The sequence below is a fragment of the Scyliorhinus torazame genome, chromosome 13 (genome assembly GCF_047496885.1).
Source record: "Scyliorhinus torazame isolate Kashiwa2021f chromosome 13, sScyTor2.1, whole genome shotgun sequence".
Classification (NCBI taxonomy): Eukaryota; Metazoa; Chordata; class Chondrichthyes; order Carcharhiniformes; family Scyliorhinidae; genus Scyliorhinus; species Scyliorhinus torazame.
Window position 1 is genome coordinate 172,645,431 of NC_092719.1, and position 16,601 is coordinate 172,662,031.

The following is a 16,601-nucleotide window of genomic DNA, read 5'->3' on the forward strand; positions in this document are numbered from 1 at the left end:
CCTCCCAAATTCCAAAGATGTTTGGGTTAGGTGGATTGGCCATGATAAACTGTTCCTTGGTGTAGTGTCCAAAGATGTGCAGGTTTGTTTACAGGAATAGGGCAGGGTGGGCTGGTGATTGGACATGGGAGTGTGCTCTTTCGAAGCATCAGCGCAGACTCAATGAGCTGAATGGCCTTCTGCACTGTTGGGATTCGATGATAATGCTTTATCATTGTAGGTATAAATACTTGAAACTAAAGCAGTGCTTTCTGGTTCCTACACTGGTTAGGCGTTAACATTTATTAAAAAAAAAAAATGCAGTTCATGGCAAGCTGATTTTTAATATTACAAGTCCTTTGAAACACTGCAGATTTAAATCATTTCCAGACTGTTCAGTTGTAAAGTTGACTTTTAAACATAGTCACTGAGTTTTTTAATTAATTTGAGGTGTGAACATCACTGGCATTTATTGCCCCTCTCCAATTTCTGTTGAAGGTGGTACTGTTCTACCTCCCTGAACTATTGCAATCTGTGTGAAGCTACTCCTACCATCCTATTGAGTTCTAGGATTTGGATTCAGCAATTGTGAAGTGACTATATCCAAGTCTGATGTATGATTTTGATAGGAAGTCTGAAGATGATAGGCTTCCTGCCCTTGTCCTAGGTAGTAGAGGTCGCAGGATTGGAGATGTTGTTGAAGTAATCTTGAGTTGCACCATAGTGTAGCGATGGTGGTGTAGGAAGTGAATGCTTAACGTGGTGCAAAGTGAATGCTTAACGTGGTGGTGAGGTGCCTATCAAAAGGACAGCGTTGTCCTCTATCTTCGAACTTCTTGAGGAAGCTGCTTTCATTTGGGCAAATGGAAAATATTGCATCACGTTTTTGACCCTTGCTCAATAGATGGTGGAAAGACTCCGTTGGTGCAGAATTCACAGCAGGAGTAGGGAACCCTGGATGACAAAACATTGAGGTTTTGGCCAGGAAAAAGGAGCAGGTATGACTCTGGTACAAGCAGCTGGAATCGAGGGATTCCCTGGAGGTGTACAGGGGATACAGGAGAATACTCTAAGGAAATTAGGAGGGCAAAAAAGGGGCATGAGGTAGCTTTGGCTTGGAGGATTAAGGTGAATCCAGAGGGATTCTTTGTATATTAAAGGAAAAAGAATAACTAGAAAGCGAACAGGACCCCTCGAGGACCAAAGTGGACACTTGTGGAATCGCAGGAGATGGGTGAGATTCTCGATGAATATTTCTCCTGTGTTTACCTTGGAGAAAGACAGGACGACTTGGGAACTGGGAAGTTTAGTGGTGATATATTGGGGACAGTTTGCATTACAGGAGAGGAGGTGATGGATGTATTAAAATGTATAAAGTGGATAAATCTCCTGGCCCTGACCTGGTATAGCCAAGAGCACAGCGTGAGGCTAGAGAAGAAATTGCCGAAGCCCTGGCTGAGATATTTGCATGAAGGGTGAGGTACCAGAAAGCTGGAGGGTGGCAAATGATGTGCCCTTATTTAAAGGCTGCAAAGAAAAATCTTGGAATTATAGACTGGTAAGCCTGTGGTGGGTAAATTACGAGAGATTATTCTGAGGGATAAGATATACAGGCAAATGGAAAGACCGGGTTTGATCATGAGTAGTCAGCATGACTTTGTGCATGGGAGATCATGCTTCACAAATTCATTAGAGTTCTTTGATGAAGGGACGGCAGGGTGGTGATGTATTCTATGTGGAATTCAGTAAGGCCTTTGATGAAGTGCCACATGGTAGGCTGCTTTGGAAGGTTAGATCACATGGAATCCAGGAAGAGGTGGCAAAATGGATATACAATTGGCTTGATGGTAGGAAGCAGAGGGTAATCGTGGAAGGATGCTTGTCGGACTGGAGGCCTGTGACTAGTGGTGTGCTTCGGGTCAGTGCTGGGTCCATTGCTGTTTGTTATCTATGTCAACAATTTGGATCAGAATGTATAAGGCATGATCAGTAAGTTTGCAGGTGACACTAAAATAGGTCCGTGGTAAGAAGTCTTACAACACCAGGTTAAAGTCCAACAGGTTTGTTTCAAACGCTAGCTTTCGGAGCACTGTTCCTTCCTCGGGTGAATGAAGAGGTATGTTCCAGAAACGTATATATAGACAAAGTCAAAGATGCAAGACTATGCTTTGAATGCGAGCATTTGCACGTAATTAAGTCTTTACAGATCCAGAGATAGGGGTAACCCCAGGTTAAAGAGGTGTGAATTGTCTCAAGCCAGGACAGTTGGTAGGATTTCGCAAGCCCAGGCCAGATGGTAGGAGACGAATGTAATGCGACATGAATCCAAGGTCCCGGTTGAGGCCGTACTCCTGTGTGAGGAACTTGGCTATAAGTTTCTACTCGGCGATTTTACGTTGTCACGCGTCCTAAAGGCCGCCTTGGAGAACGCTTACCCGGAGATCAGAGGCTGAATGCCCTTGACTGATGTGTTCCCCGACTGGAAGGGAACATTTCTGCCTGGCGATTGTCGCGCGATGTCCGTTCATCCGTTGTCGCAGCGCCTGCATGGTCTCGTCAATGTACCACGCTTCGGGACATCCTATCCTGCAGCGTATGAGGTTGACAACGTTGACCGAGTCGCATGAGTCTGTACCGCGTACTTGGTGGGTGGTGTTCTCGCGTGTAATGGTGGTACCCATGTCGATGATCTGGCACGCCTTGCAGAGATTGCCATGGCAGGGTTGTGTGGTGTCGTGGTCGCTGTTCTGAAGGCTGGGTAGTTTGCTGCAAACAATGGTTTGTTTGAGGTTGCGCAGTTGTTTGAAGGCAAGTAGTGGGGGTGTGGGGATGACTTTGGCAAGATGTTCATCTTCGTCGATGACGTGTTGAAGGCTGCGAAGAAGATGTCGTCATTTCTCTGCTCTGGGGAAGTACTGGACGACGAAGGGTACTCTGTCGGTTATGTCCCGTGTTTGTCTTCTGAGGAGGTCGGTGTGGTTTTTTTTTTTTTGTTGTTGCTGTGGCGTGCTGGAACTGTCGATTGATGAGTGGAGCGCCATATCCTGTTCATACGAGGGCATCTTTCAGCATCTGTAGATGTCTGTTATGCTCCTTCTCGTCTGAGCAGATCCTGTGTATACGGAGGGCTTGTCCATAGGGGATGGCTTTAATGTGTTTCGGGTGGAAGCTGGAGAAGTGGGGTATCGTGAGGTTATCCGTGGGCTTGCGGTAAAGCGAAGTGCTGAGGTGACCGTCCTTCTTGGAGATGTGTGTCCAAGAATGCAACCGATTTTGGCGAGTAGTCCATGGTGAGTCTGATGTTGGGATGGAACTTATTGATGTCATCGTGTAGGCGTTTCAGTGATTCTTTGCCGTGGGTCCAAAGAAAAAAAATGTCATCAATGTATCTGGTGTATAACGTAGGTTGAAGGTCCTGTGCGGTGAGGAGGTCTTCTTCAAACTTGTGCATGAAGACGTTGGCATATTGAATTGCAAATTTGGTCCCCAAGGCTGTTCCGTGCGTCTGGATGAAGAACTTGTCGAAGGTGAAGACTTAATCCAGAATGAAGCGGATGAGTTGCGTCTGGAGATTGGCAGTTGTGGGTGTTGAGTACTGAGGCTGTTGTAGCAATGCCGTCGTCATGGGGGATGCTGGTGTAGAATGCCGAGATGTCCATTGTGACGAGAAATGTTCCTGGTTGAACTGGTCCATGGGTGCTGAGTTTCTGTAGGAAGTCCGTCGTGTCGCGACAGAAGCTGGGCGTTCCTTGTACGATGGGTACACATCAGACTAAAATAGGTGGTATTGTAGACAGTGCGGAAGGTTATCAAAAATTGCAACAGGATCTTGATCAGCTGGGGAAGTGGGCCGAGAAATGGCAAATGGAGTTCATACAGATATGAGTGTGAGGTGCTGCATTTTGGAAAGTCAAATCCAGGTAAGACTTTCACGGTGAATGGTAAGACCTTGGGGAATATTGTGGAACAGAGGGACCTTGGAGTTCAGCTGCACGGTTCTCCTAAAGGTGGAGTCACAGGTAGATAGGACAGTGAAGAAGGCTTTTGGCATGCTGGCCTTCAGTCAGGGTATTGCGTATAGTTATGTTGCAGTTGTACAGGACGTTGGTGAAGCTGCACCTTGAGCATTGTGTTTTGGTCGCCTTGCTATAGGAAACATTTTATTAAACTGGAGAGAGTGCAGAAGAGATTTACAAGGATGTTGCCAGGAGTCAAGGGATTGAGTTATAGGGAGAGATTGGACAGGCTAGGACTTTTTAAATTGGAGCATAGGAGACTGAGGGGTGATCTTATAGAGGTGTATAAGATCATGAGAGGCATGGATAGGGTGAATGCAGTCTTTTTTTCTAGGGTTGGGGAATCAAGAACTAAAGGCATAGCTTTAAGTTAAGAGGGGAAAGAATTAATGGGAACCTGAGGAGCAACATTTTTACACAAGGGTAGTACGTATGCTTAATGAGCTGCTGGAGGAAGTAGTTGAGGCAGGGACATTGACAACATTTGAAAGGCATTTGGGCAGATAAGTGGATAGGAAAGGTTTAGAGGGGTATGGGCCAAATGCAAGCAAATGTGGTTAACTGAGATGGGCTTTTCGGTTGGCATGGACCAATTTGGGTCAAAGTACCTTTCTCAGCGCCATAGATTCTATGAAAAGCACAATACTGTAGATACTGGAAATCTGAAATATAAACGAAGTCCTGGAAAAACTCTGCCGGTCTGGCAGTATCTGTGGAAACACAGTTGATGTTTTGAGTCCAAAATTATGACTCAATTAAAACTGCAATGATATTAACAAATATGATTGAACTAGGATTTACTTGCATATTGGCTGTTCAAACCTTTTCTTACGATCATCAGATTTTTTAACCGTTTTCTCAACTTATCATGGTACCAGCAGAGATTTATGTATACCCCTAGGTATTTCTGTTCCTGCAGCCTCTTTTTATATTTCTATTTCTACCAAAATGCATAATTCCACAAATTCTCATCTGTGGCTTCCATTTCATTTTGAAAATATACCATGTATCTCTGTATACTTTTTATTAACATATAATATGTACACAGAGTAATGATCCTGAGACTGATCCAGAAGACACCACTGTATTCTTCCCTCCAATCTGAAAACCAATTGTTCACCATGACTCTAGCTCTCTGTCGCTTAGCTCATTTTGGATCCATGCTGCCACTGTGCCTTTTACTCCAAAAGCTTCAGTTTTTCTAACAAGTCCATTGTAGTTTATCAAACGCCTTTTGAAAGTCCATATATGTATCAATCCCACTACCTTCATTGACCCACTTTGTTACACATAAATTAACTCTTATTGAATTGGTCAGCAAGATTTGTCTTGTGGCATATTTTCCCAATTGGCAATTAGTCCTTACCTGTGTTATGGCTCAAAACTTAACACTGAAAGTGTTTGAGTAAATATTTTTTCTGTTGCTCTGCTCCTGGTCCATCAGGAGCCGTTTGAAGGTCCCCTCTCCCAGCAACCTCTTGAAAATCTTGGCCACATACAAGCCAGTGTCCGTTCCCTCAATGCCCAGTGTCAACCCCACAATCCTCAGTTTCTGCATCCGGGACCGGTTCTCCAGATCCTCCACCTTCTCCTGAAGTTGCCTCTGGATATCACGCATCATCCCCATCTCGCCCACCAATGAAGTAAGCTGCCCTTCATGCTCCCCCACTGTCTCCACTACCTTCTAGATCCCCTGTCTCTGAGACTCCAACATCATCTCACGTGGCTGATCCCTGCCTGAATCGGATCCACTGTCCTTGCCAGGTCCTCCAGAGCCTCCTTCCTCTGCTGGGTGAACTTCTCATCAAGAAGTTCACCAGCTGCTCCATAGACCACTGAGATGGTAGGGCCGGTCCCTTGCCCTCCACCATCTTTCCATGTGTCACAGGGAAAGTTTCTCCTTCGAACTGCTCCTTTTGGCAAAACCCACTTCTGGTCCATGAATCCATCCACTGGTGGAACAAACTTCCTCCACCACTTCTACACCGTTTTCCATTAAAATGTCTGCCCGTTAACCAGGGAAAAGGTCCAAAAACACCGCCACAAGCAGGAGCTACCAAATGTGTGACTACTCACCATGGTCGCCACCAGAAGTCCAAAGTTCTCAACAACTCGATGATTTGTGCATCAAGTCTTTTTGCAAAAAGCACAAATGCTTACTAATACATTGCAGCCTACAGTAACAAAAATATTCGCATTACAAAGTAGCGGAAATATGAAGTAACTCTGAAAATTTGTTACTGTTGCTGTATTACAGTGATTGAATACATTTGTTTTCAGAGCTTTGTCAACTAGTACCGGTGGGCTCCAGGGAATTTAAACAAGATATTTTGAAAATTCTCAATTCATCTTGCTTGGACACTTCATCCAGTGCCAACTTCAACTATGTGAAAGCTAATATGGTTCACAACGAACGGTTAGAAAAAGAGGTTGGTAAATTTATTTTTGATTTAATTTATTTCATATGTTCTTGCCAGGTTGCACCCATGTGATTGAAATATATTTCTTTTTAAATTCCCAGTACATGGAAAAAAGGAAGGAGCTCAGAAATGAGGGTCGAACTGAAAAGGAGTTGGCAGAATCATATGCATTCTTGCTCCTTGATGCTTCACAGGTACATATCACATCTTTATTTTTTGAATTTTTAATAGCTAGCCCATTGAGCACGACTTCATTGTTGCCCATTTTGTCACTGAGTCACCTATTAACAATTGATATTTGTGCAACCGTCACGTTTGCCTATGTTTTAACTTCCAACGCATTTGTATGAATCCTGTCAAATCCAAAAATGAGTCCGGACTAAACTTCAATCATCTTTAGGTTCTATTGTTTCATAAATTGTACACAGTAGCCTTAATGTAAATTTGAGAATTTTCTTAGATCTAATTTTGCCCCCGGTGCCAAACTAATTCAATAGGGCAAGTAGTTTAAAAAAAAAAAAAAAAATTTAGAGTAGCGAATTATTTTTTTCCCAATTAAGCGGCAAGTTAGCATGGCCAATCCACCTACCCTGCATATCTTTGGGTTGTGGAGGTGAAACCAACACAGACACTGGGAGAATGTGCAAACTCCATACAGGCAGTGACCTGGGGCCGGGATCGAACCCGAGTCCTCGGTGCTGTGAGGCAGCAGTGCTAAACACTGTGCCACCATGCCGCCCATTAAAGGGCAAGTAGTTGCATATACTTCAAATAGTGTGCCACAAAACTGAATTCGACACAAAACTGAATGCAAGTCTGCACATACCAATGAATGACTGCTGCCAACTAGCTCAAGTGTCCGCTTTGGAACATCCATGATCTCTACTTATTGTTATCTGTTAGTGCTATGTTACACTGAGTGAAGCTGAGTTGGTTGGTTATGCAGAAGTCAAATGCTGAGCATATATTCATGACATTGCAGATAAGAAGTGTTAAGGTTATGTTTTGTACAAAGTCCAGGTTCCAGTGCTGTGATGTAGATTGTTCCCCAAGCTTAAGTTTGCATTTGTTGCTGCTCCCAAATTCTCATGTTTGGTGACCCAATTATTGTTTTTCCAATTAAGGGGCAATTTAGCGTGGCTAATCTACCTACCTGGCCCATCTTTCGGTTTGTGAGGATGAGACCCACGCAGACACGGAGAATGTGCAAGCTCCACACGGCATGAGGCAGCAGTACTCACCACTGTGCCACCCTGTCCCCCCTCATCTTTGACCTAATTTCAGTCAACAACTCCATCCCCTTCGCAGCAATTGCACTGCTGTTTTGTAGTTTCACTCCTCTTCAACCATAATCACTATATGTCCTCCAGTGTCCTCATGTCTACATCTAATATACCGTTGGAGTCCAAAATTAGATAACCACTTAGCATTGTAATTCAAAAGGGTGGCACCTGACATGCCAGAACTTTCCATCAACCCCAGAGCTGGTGTCGCTACAATTGGTTATCTGGCATTAATACATGGATGAGCCAAATGACCCTCTAATTTTTGGCAAAACTGAGTGCATCCTGTTTCAGCGACTGAAGATATGGTAACACTAGTGGATTAATAATCCAGTAGTCTGGGCTAATGTTCTGGGAAATGGGTTCAAATTCCACCATTCCTTATCCGATCTGACCTACATGTGACTCCAGATCAACAGCAATGTGGTTGACTGCTAACTGCCCTCTCATATGGCCCAGCAAGCCGATCAGTTCAAGGGCAATTAAGAATGGGGAAATATATGCTGGCCTTGCCAGTGACTCCCATATCCCATGAAAGAATAAAGAAAGAGATGCTTGGTGAATTTAGGACACTTGTGCCATACTTAAGTCAAAGATTCTTGCTAAATATTTCAATGACTTGCAATTTGGACCAGGCCATTGGCCACCTCTCGGAACACTTATGAAATGCTCTATCAGATCACTTGTCATCTGGTTTTGTTTAAAGGATAATGAGCCCTAGCTTCTGCAGCTAAAATCCCTGTGGTGGAGGGTGTGAATGTTTTATGGTGGTGGCTAGGGTGGCCATGAAGTGTGCAGCTTTGTCTTGGTTGGTGTCAAACATCTTGAATATTGTTGGAGCTGCACTCATCCAGGTAACTGAAGAGCTGTCCATCACAATCCTGACTTGTGCGTCATAGATGGTGGATGGACATGCTTTGCGGAGTCAGGAGTTTGGAGTTACTTGCTGCAGATTTCCCAGCCTCTGACTTGCTCTTATGCCCATAGTATGTATATGGCAGGTCGAATTCCATTTCTGTACAATGATTAGGCCCTTCCTGCCCCAAACCTCCCAATGATGTTGATAGTGGGGAATTCGGCAGTAGTAATGCTGTTTAATGTCATCAAAATGGTTAGGTTGTTGATCATTGTTCAGCACATGTATGGCTTGAATGGCATCAGATCTAAGCTCTGTAGTCCTGTGACATCCAGCCGTGAATGGTGGTGGACAGTTAAACAACTCGCTGGAGGAGGAGGCTCCACAAATATCCCCATCCTCAACGATGGACTTATCCCAGCACAAATGTGCAAAAGACAAGGCTGAGGTATTCGCAACAATCTTCAGCCAGAAATCCGAATTGATGATCCATCTCGGTCTCCGGAGGTCCCCAGCATCACAGATGTCAATTTTCAGCTAATACAATTCACTCCACGTGATAGCAAGAAACAGCTGAAGGCACTGGATACTGCAAAGGCTATTGGCCCTGACAATATCCCGGTTATAGAACTGAATAGTCCAAGTTCCAGAACTTGCCGTTCCCCTAGCCAAGCTGTTCCAGTACAGATACAACACTGGCATCTATCCGGTAATGTGGAAAATTGCCCAGGAGTGTGCTGTACACCAGAAATGTGACAAATGCAACCCAGCAAATTACTACCCTATCAGTCTATTCTCCATCAGTAAAGTGAAAAGTGATGGAAGGAGTCATCAACAGTGCTATCAACACTTACTTAGTAATAACCTGTTCATGAACGCTCAGTTTAAGTTCCGCCAGGGTGTCTCAGCTCCTGACTTCATTACAGCCTTGGTTCAACCATGGACAAAAGAGCTGAATGCCAGAGGTGAGGTGAGGTGAGAGTGACTGCCCTTGACATCAAGGTAGCATTTTACTGGTATATGGCATCAAACTGGAGTCAATAGGAATTGTGGGTGAAAATTCCGCTGGTTGGCATCATACCTATGTTATGGGCCAGGGTTTGGCGAACCCCAAAATGTATCATGGGAGTTCCCCTGACCCACAATTTTTAATAGATTGTGGTATGGGGAGCACACGGCCCACTCTATAGGTGTGGTACAGCAGAAATGGAAAGTATTTTTTAAAAGCAAAACAATGTTTATTCTATGAACTCAAGTTAACCTTTTTAAAACATACAGTGAACATCTTAGCAACCATCAATTCAAATACAACCCCCAAAGAATACAACACTAAGTAGTCCTTTAAACTTTCCTTTTAACATCCATAAGACTAAAAACATATTTTACCAGAAGCACATTAGGTTTACATTCACTACTGAGAACATTTATAATTCTGAATTCACCAAATGATCAAGAGATAGTCTTTTGATGGCAGAGAGAACAGCAGTACACCTGCTTGGTCTGTCTTCAGCGCCAACACTGAAAACAAAACTAAAACACACCCTGCAGCCTGCTCAAAAACGAAAGTTAAAAGCTGACAGCCCAGCTCCACCCACTCTGACATCACTGCAGTAATAAACACCAATTTCTTATAGGTATTCTCACTACAGATATTTATATACACACCTATTTATAAACACCCATTTCGTAAAGATACTCTCACATGACACCTCCCCCAAGAAAAAAAAACCCATCAACTTCAAGATGGTTTCATTTTTCACCTTTTCACTATCCTTTAAGAAATGCACACAGTAAATATACTTTTTTGTTTTAAAAAAAAAAAAGACGCAAACAGATACAATAATATAGTCCATTTTTATTATTCTTCCAACTGAAATCCTTCCTGATTGACAGTCTCTTTGAACAAAAAGGTCTCTACATGATCCGTCCATTTCTCGATGCCTCGGCATTTCTAATTAAAGTCAGATGCTTTAGTTCAATCTGATCACCGAGTCCCTTGTAGTTCTCCAACACCGAAACATTGGTTATCACAGCTTTCAGGCCGTCAAATGCCTGTTGAAAGTCCGCTGTCCACTGAAATTTTCGACGTTTCTTCAGTAAGTCCCATCAGTGGAGCAACCACGCTACAAAACCTTTGCACAAATGTTCAATCAAATCCACTCGTGCCAAGAAATTGCATTATTTCCCTTCCTCTTAAGGGTATTGGAAACTCCTCAATAACTGTTGGTTTCACATCCCGTGTGACCATTCAACCCTGTTGGAATGTATGGCCAAGGAAAGTGACTTGGGCTTTTCCAAATTCACTTTTGGCTAGGTTTATCACCAAACCCGCCTCCTGAAGTCGATCACATAACTCCATCAGATGTTTTAAATGTTCTTTCCATGTCTGGCTGAAAATTACCAGATCTTCGATGTATACCGCACAATTGGGTAATCCTGAAACAACTTTGTTAAGTGTTGAAATGTGGCTGGTGTGTTTTTCATGCCAAATGGCATAACTTTGAATTGGTATATACCATCTGGAGTCACAAAAGCTGAAATCTCCTTTGCCCTTTCGGATAAAGGTACCTGCCAGCAACCTTTTAAGTAAATCCAGTTTGGAAATAAAAGCTGATTGTCCCACTTTCTCAGTGCAGTCCTCCAAACGTGGGATAGGATAAGAGTCCATTCTTGTAACTGCATTAACCTTTCTATAGTCCACACACAACCGTTGGGTACCATCTGGTTTAGGTACCATCACTATGGGTGTGCGCCATTGGCTGCAACCCACTTTAATTATGCCATTTTTAAGCATACTCTCAATCTCTTTGTTAACCTGTGCCAATTTTAACGGGTTAGGTCTATATGGATGTTGTTTGATTGGAACAGCATTTCCCACATCTACATCATGTATAGCCATTTTAGTACTTCCCAATTTATCTCCACAGGTATGCCCATGTGATATCAATAACTCTTGCAGGTCAGTCCGTTTTTCCTCTCGAAGGTAACTCAACAATTTATCCCAATTTTTAAGAACATCCTCGTTTTCCAATTGAATTTGAGGTATGTCAAATTCACAGTCATCGGGATTTGGTTTGTCACTGAGTTAGAATCATTAAAACCTCCCCCCTTTTCTCTCCTTCCCTTTCAAAGTACTTTTAAAGCACATTCACATGACACACTCGGTGAGTCTTCCTTCTATCTGGTGTTTTTACCACATACTTCACCTCACTTAATTTACTTTCAATCTGATAAGGTACACAAAACCTAGCTTTTAACAGCTCATCTATCACTGGTAACAATACTGAAACTTTATCTCCACTGGCAAAACTACGAACCATGGATTTCTTGTCCTCTACCCGTTTCATCACATTTTGCGCAAATTTTAAATGTTGTCTAGCCAATTCACCTACTCTATTTAATCGTTCCCTGAAATTTGACACTTAATCCAATAATGTAATTTCCGATTTCTCACTCACCAATTTTTCCTTAATCAATTTAAGTGGTCCTCTTTCTTAGCTCATGACCAAAAATTAGTTCAAAAGGACTAAATTTGGTTGACTCATTAGGTGCATACTTAATTGCAAACCGTACGAATGGAATTCCTTTATCCCAATCCTCTGGATAATTGTGACAATAAGCCCTCAACATTGTCTTTAATGTCTGATGCCACCTTTCTAACGCTCCCTGCGATTCTGGATGGTACGCAGTTGGTATAAATTGTTTTATTCCTAAGTATCCATAACTTCTTTGAATAACCTGGAGGTAAAATTTGATCCTTGATCCGATTGTATTTCTGTGGGTAATCCATATCTAGTAAAGAATTTAAGTAACTCCTCCACAATCTTTTTAGCTGTAATATTACGTACTGGAATGGCCTCTGGAAACCTAGTAGACACATCCATTATCGTCAAAAGATGTTGATTCCCACTTTTTGTTTTAGGAAGCGGTCCTACGCAATCAATTAGGACCCTTGTAAAAGGTTCCTCAAATGCTGGAGTGGGTATTAAGGGTGCTGGTTTTATCACTGCTTGACGTTTCCCTATCACTTGACATGTGTGACATGATTGACAAAATTTAACTACATCTTTATTTAGTCCAGGCCAATAAAAATGTTTCTGGATTTTAGCTTGAGTTTTCTTTATTCCCAAATGACCTCCGACTGGTACCTCATGTGCAATTCGTAACACCTACTTTCTATACCCTACCGAATACTACTTGATGAACTTCTGCCCTCTTTACATCTGCCTGCATATGTACAGGTCTCCATTTTCTCATCAAGACATTACTTTTACGTTAATAACACTTACGAGAACAGCAGTACACCTGCTTGGTCTGGCTTCCGCTCCAACACTGAAAACGAAACTAAAACACACCCTGCAGCCTGCTCCAAAACAAAAGTAAAAAGCTGATAGATAGCCGAGCTCCACCCACTCTCTGACATCACTGCAGTAATAAACACCCATTTCTTAATTTTTACTCACTACAGATATTTATATACACACCCATTTATTAACACCCATTTCTTAAAGGTGCTCTCACCTGACACCTGGCACAATGGAAGATGGTTGTGGTGGTTGGAGGTCAATCATCTCAACTTCAGGGCATTATTGCAGGAGTTCCTCAGGGTAGTGTCCTGCCCCAGTCATCTTCAGCTGCTTCATCAATTACCTCCCTTCCATCATAAGGTCAGAAATAGGGATATTTGTGGATTGCAGATGATTGCACAATGTTCAGCAACATTCGTGACTCAGATAATGAAACAAATGAAGTATGACCTGGACAATATCCAGATTTGGGCTGACAAGTGGCAAGTTACATTCGCACCACAAGTGCCAGGCAATGACCATCTCCTACAAGAGAGGATCTAACCATCGCCCCTTGACATTCAGTGGCATTACCATTGCTGAATCCCCAACAATCAACATCCTGGGGATTACCATAGATCAGAAACTGAATTGGACTAGCCACATTAATACTGTGACTACCAGGACAGGTCAAAGGCTAGGAATCCTGTGGCAAGTAACTCTCCTCCTGACCCCCAAAGCCTATCCACCCATCTACAAGGCAAGCCAGGCGTGTAATGGAATACTCTCCACTTGCTTGGATGAGTGCAGCTCCAACAACACTCCAGAAGCTCGACACCATCCAAGTTAAAGCAGCCCGCTTGATTGCTCCCCTTCCACAAACATTCAAACCGTCCACCACCGGCGAACAGTGGCAGCCATGTGTCCCATCTACAAGATGCACTACAGTAACCCGCCAAGGTTCCTTCGACAACACCTTCCAAATCCGCGACCATTACCATCCAGAAGGCAAGAGCAGCAGATACATGGGAGGCCCACCACCTGGAGGTTCCCTCTCCAAGTCACTCACCACCCTGACTTGGAAATATATCGCCATTTCTTCACTTGTCATCTGGGGCAACATCCTGGATGGAACTCCCTCCCTAACAGCACAGTGGTGTACCTACACCCCGAGGACTGCAGCGGTTCAAGAAGGCAATCACCACCTTCTGAAGGGCAACTAGGGATGGGCAATAAATGCTGGCCTAACCAGTGACGTCCATATCCATATATATATATATATATATATATATATATTAATTAAGTTGTTGCCCTTCTACGTATTAAGTAGAAATACATTAATTTACATTAAGCTATCTCAGAGCAGGTTGTGTATTGGATTACGGTTTGTGGTCAGAAAGATTGCCCAAGCAAACACACCTCCAGTAGATGTCTCCGGCTCTGTCTATAAGCTGGTGTGTGAGATGGAGCCACTGATTCAAAGAAGAGGAGAAGTATCTTGACCGTGGTCACACCTTGTAAAGTGGTGTAAGATCTCTCTGGGTTGGTGTGACTAAGCGTACAGAATAAGTGAAACCCAGGTGAGGTGGAGAATGAAGATTTCCAGAAGTTGATTCTGTCTAACCCTACCTACAGTGTACTTCTACTTTGAGGACAAAGACTGTTGGAAGTGCAAGCAGAATGCTTATTGTGGCACATGGAGTACGAGGTTGTCCAAAGAGAGCGGAAGAAGGGGAATGTAATGTGGCGGTTCTGTAATTAGGGGATGGATATAACCTTTGTATCCTTTTGATCAAGAGTCCAACATGATATATTGCCTACCTGGTGCCAGGATGAAGGGCATCTAGCTTGAAAGGATATAAAGTGAGATGACCCAGTTATTGAGGTCGACAACTTAGAGAAGAATAAGCTAGAGGTCCTGCTGTTTTGAGAGTATACCAGTACCTAGAATCTAAATGAAAGAACAGGACCGCAAGGGTTATAATCTGCAGATTATTACCTGAACCATATGTAAATTGAGTAGGGATAAACTGATTAAGAGTGTGAACATGTGGCTGAAGCAGCGGGTGTGTGAAAAAGGGATTCCATTTCATGGGACAATGAAACGGGAAGGAACTATATAATATGGATGAGCTCCACCTGATCCAGGCTGGGAAAGGTTTGTTGTGGAAAGGACAAATAGGATGTTTATTAAAATGGTAAAACTAGTAAATGGTGTTAATGGGGGGGCTGGCTGCTCAGATGGAAAAGCTAGTATAAATCAGGCTTTTTGAAAATGGGGGTTGCGACCCATGGGTGGGTCACTGGCCCAAGTCCCAACTGTTGGGTGGGATCAGCAGGATGGTGAACAGAAATAATGCCATGAAAATGGCTTTTGTGAAGGGAGATACAAGAGATTGCAGAGTGGACTGGCGGGCTGACAGACATCCAACAGCAAGCCAGACGGTTTGTTGTAATTTTGAACCATCACACGGATAAAACTGAAGCCGAGTAAAAGGAACATCTGATCGTTGCCAATCAATCCAATTCTTCACTGAACTGAAGTCTTTCAATCAGCTAACCTTAAATTGAGTAGCTTTTCAGGATCACCACACAGACTCCGTTCCCTTTTCTGTCGAGAAGCCAGCACAGACCCGAACCCTGCAAGCCCTCCACATATATGCTCTCTCTTGGTCCTCTCTTGGGAAGGAACTTTTGGGAAGCCAAACACCAGGTTGGAGAGCAGTGACTCTACTTCACTGGCTGCAAACTACTTTTGTACTCCTGTAGTTGTGAAGGTCCTAGCAAAATACAAAGCCTGTTTTTTCTCTCTCACTCCTCCCTCCCTCCCCCACCCATTCAAACATTGATGTCCACTGCGTTGCTCTCCTTTGAATATCTCTCAAAGAAAGAGGCCATTCGACTCATCGTCTCTGTGCTGTCCATCAAGTAGGACCCAAAGGTTGGCTGGTTGGAAAAAGTGGGTCCTGGGAAAAGGTTTGAAAAATACTGATATAAATAATATTTAACAAATCAAATGGGAAAAAGAGAATGGAGTGACAATCAGAATTTGTGTTTAAGGCAAAGTGAGAACCAGAAGTAATTCAACTGCGAAAGAAATAATAAAGTGAATAAAACATTGAATGAGAAAGACAAGTTAGGTGGTCACCAAAATAAACTGTGGAACGATTGAATTGCAAGCACCAATATCATGGTCATTATTGAGACATGGTCATATGGGCGGCACGGTAGCACAATGGCTAGCACTGTTGCTTCACAGCGCCAGGGTCCCAGGTTCAGTTCTCGTCTTGGGTCACTGTCTGTGCGGAGTCTGCATGTTTTTCTCTTGTCAGTGTGGCTTTGCTCCGGTTTCCTCCCAAAAGACATGCTGTCAGGTGAATTGGACATTCTGAATTCTCCCTCGGTGTACCCGAACAGGTGATGGGAGTGTGGCGACTAGGGGATTTTCACAGTAACTTCATTGCAGTGTTAATGTAAGCCTACTTGTGTCGATAATAATAAAGATTATAGGATGGTCAGATCTGGGAACTAAATAAAACAGGTTTTAAGCTCTACAGGAAAGATGTTGAAAACAGTAGAGGGGGAGGAGGTGCATTAATGATTAAGGATGAAATTGCTTCAATATTGACAGGATATATACTTGAGGCAAGAAGGTAGTGAAAACTTTATTGGTAGAATGTGCAGATTCCAGTAGTTGTCAGTTTCCAGTGGAGTAATGGCAGACAGCACTAACAGCTTTGCCGCCATTATTGCTGTTGAAT

At 43.2% G+C, this 16,601-nt stretch overlaps 1 protein-coding gene across 3 annotated transcripts in view; it reads left to right on the plus strand.

The window, feature by feature from the left end:
* tasora (transcription activation suppressor a) overlaps positions 1-16,601 on the plus strand; it is a 116,799-nt gene that overhangs the window by 15,645 nt on the left and 84,553 nt on the right. For all 3 annotated transcript variants that reach the window (XM_072472451.1, XM_072472452.1, XM_072472453.1), the window contains exons 2-3: positions 6,276-6,424; positions 6,517-6,609. In XM_072472451.1, the coding sequence (XP_072328552.1) occupies positions 6,276-6,424; positions 6,517-6,609 (242 nt within the window). The remainder of the gene's footprint in view (positions 1-6,275; positions 6,425-6,516; positions 6,610-16,601) is intronic.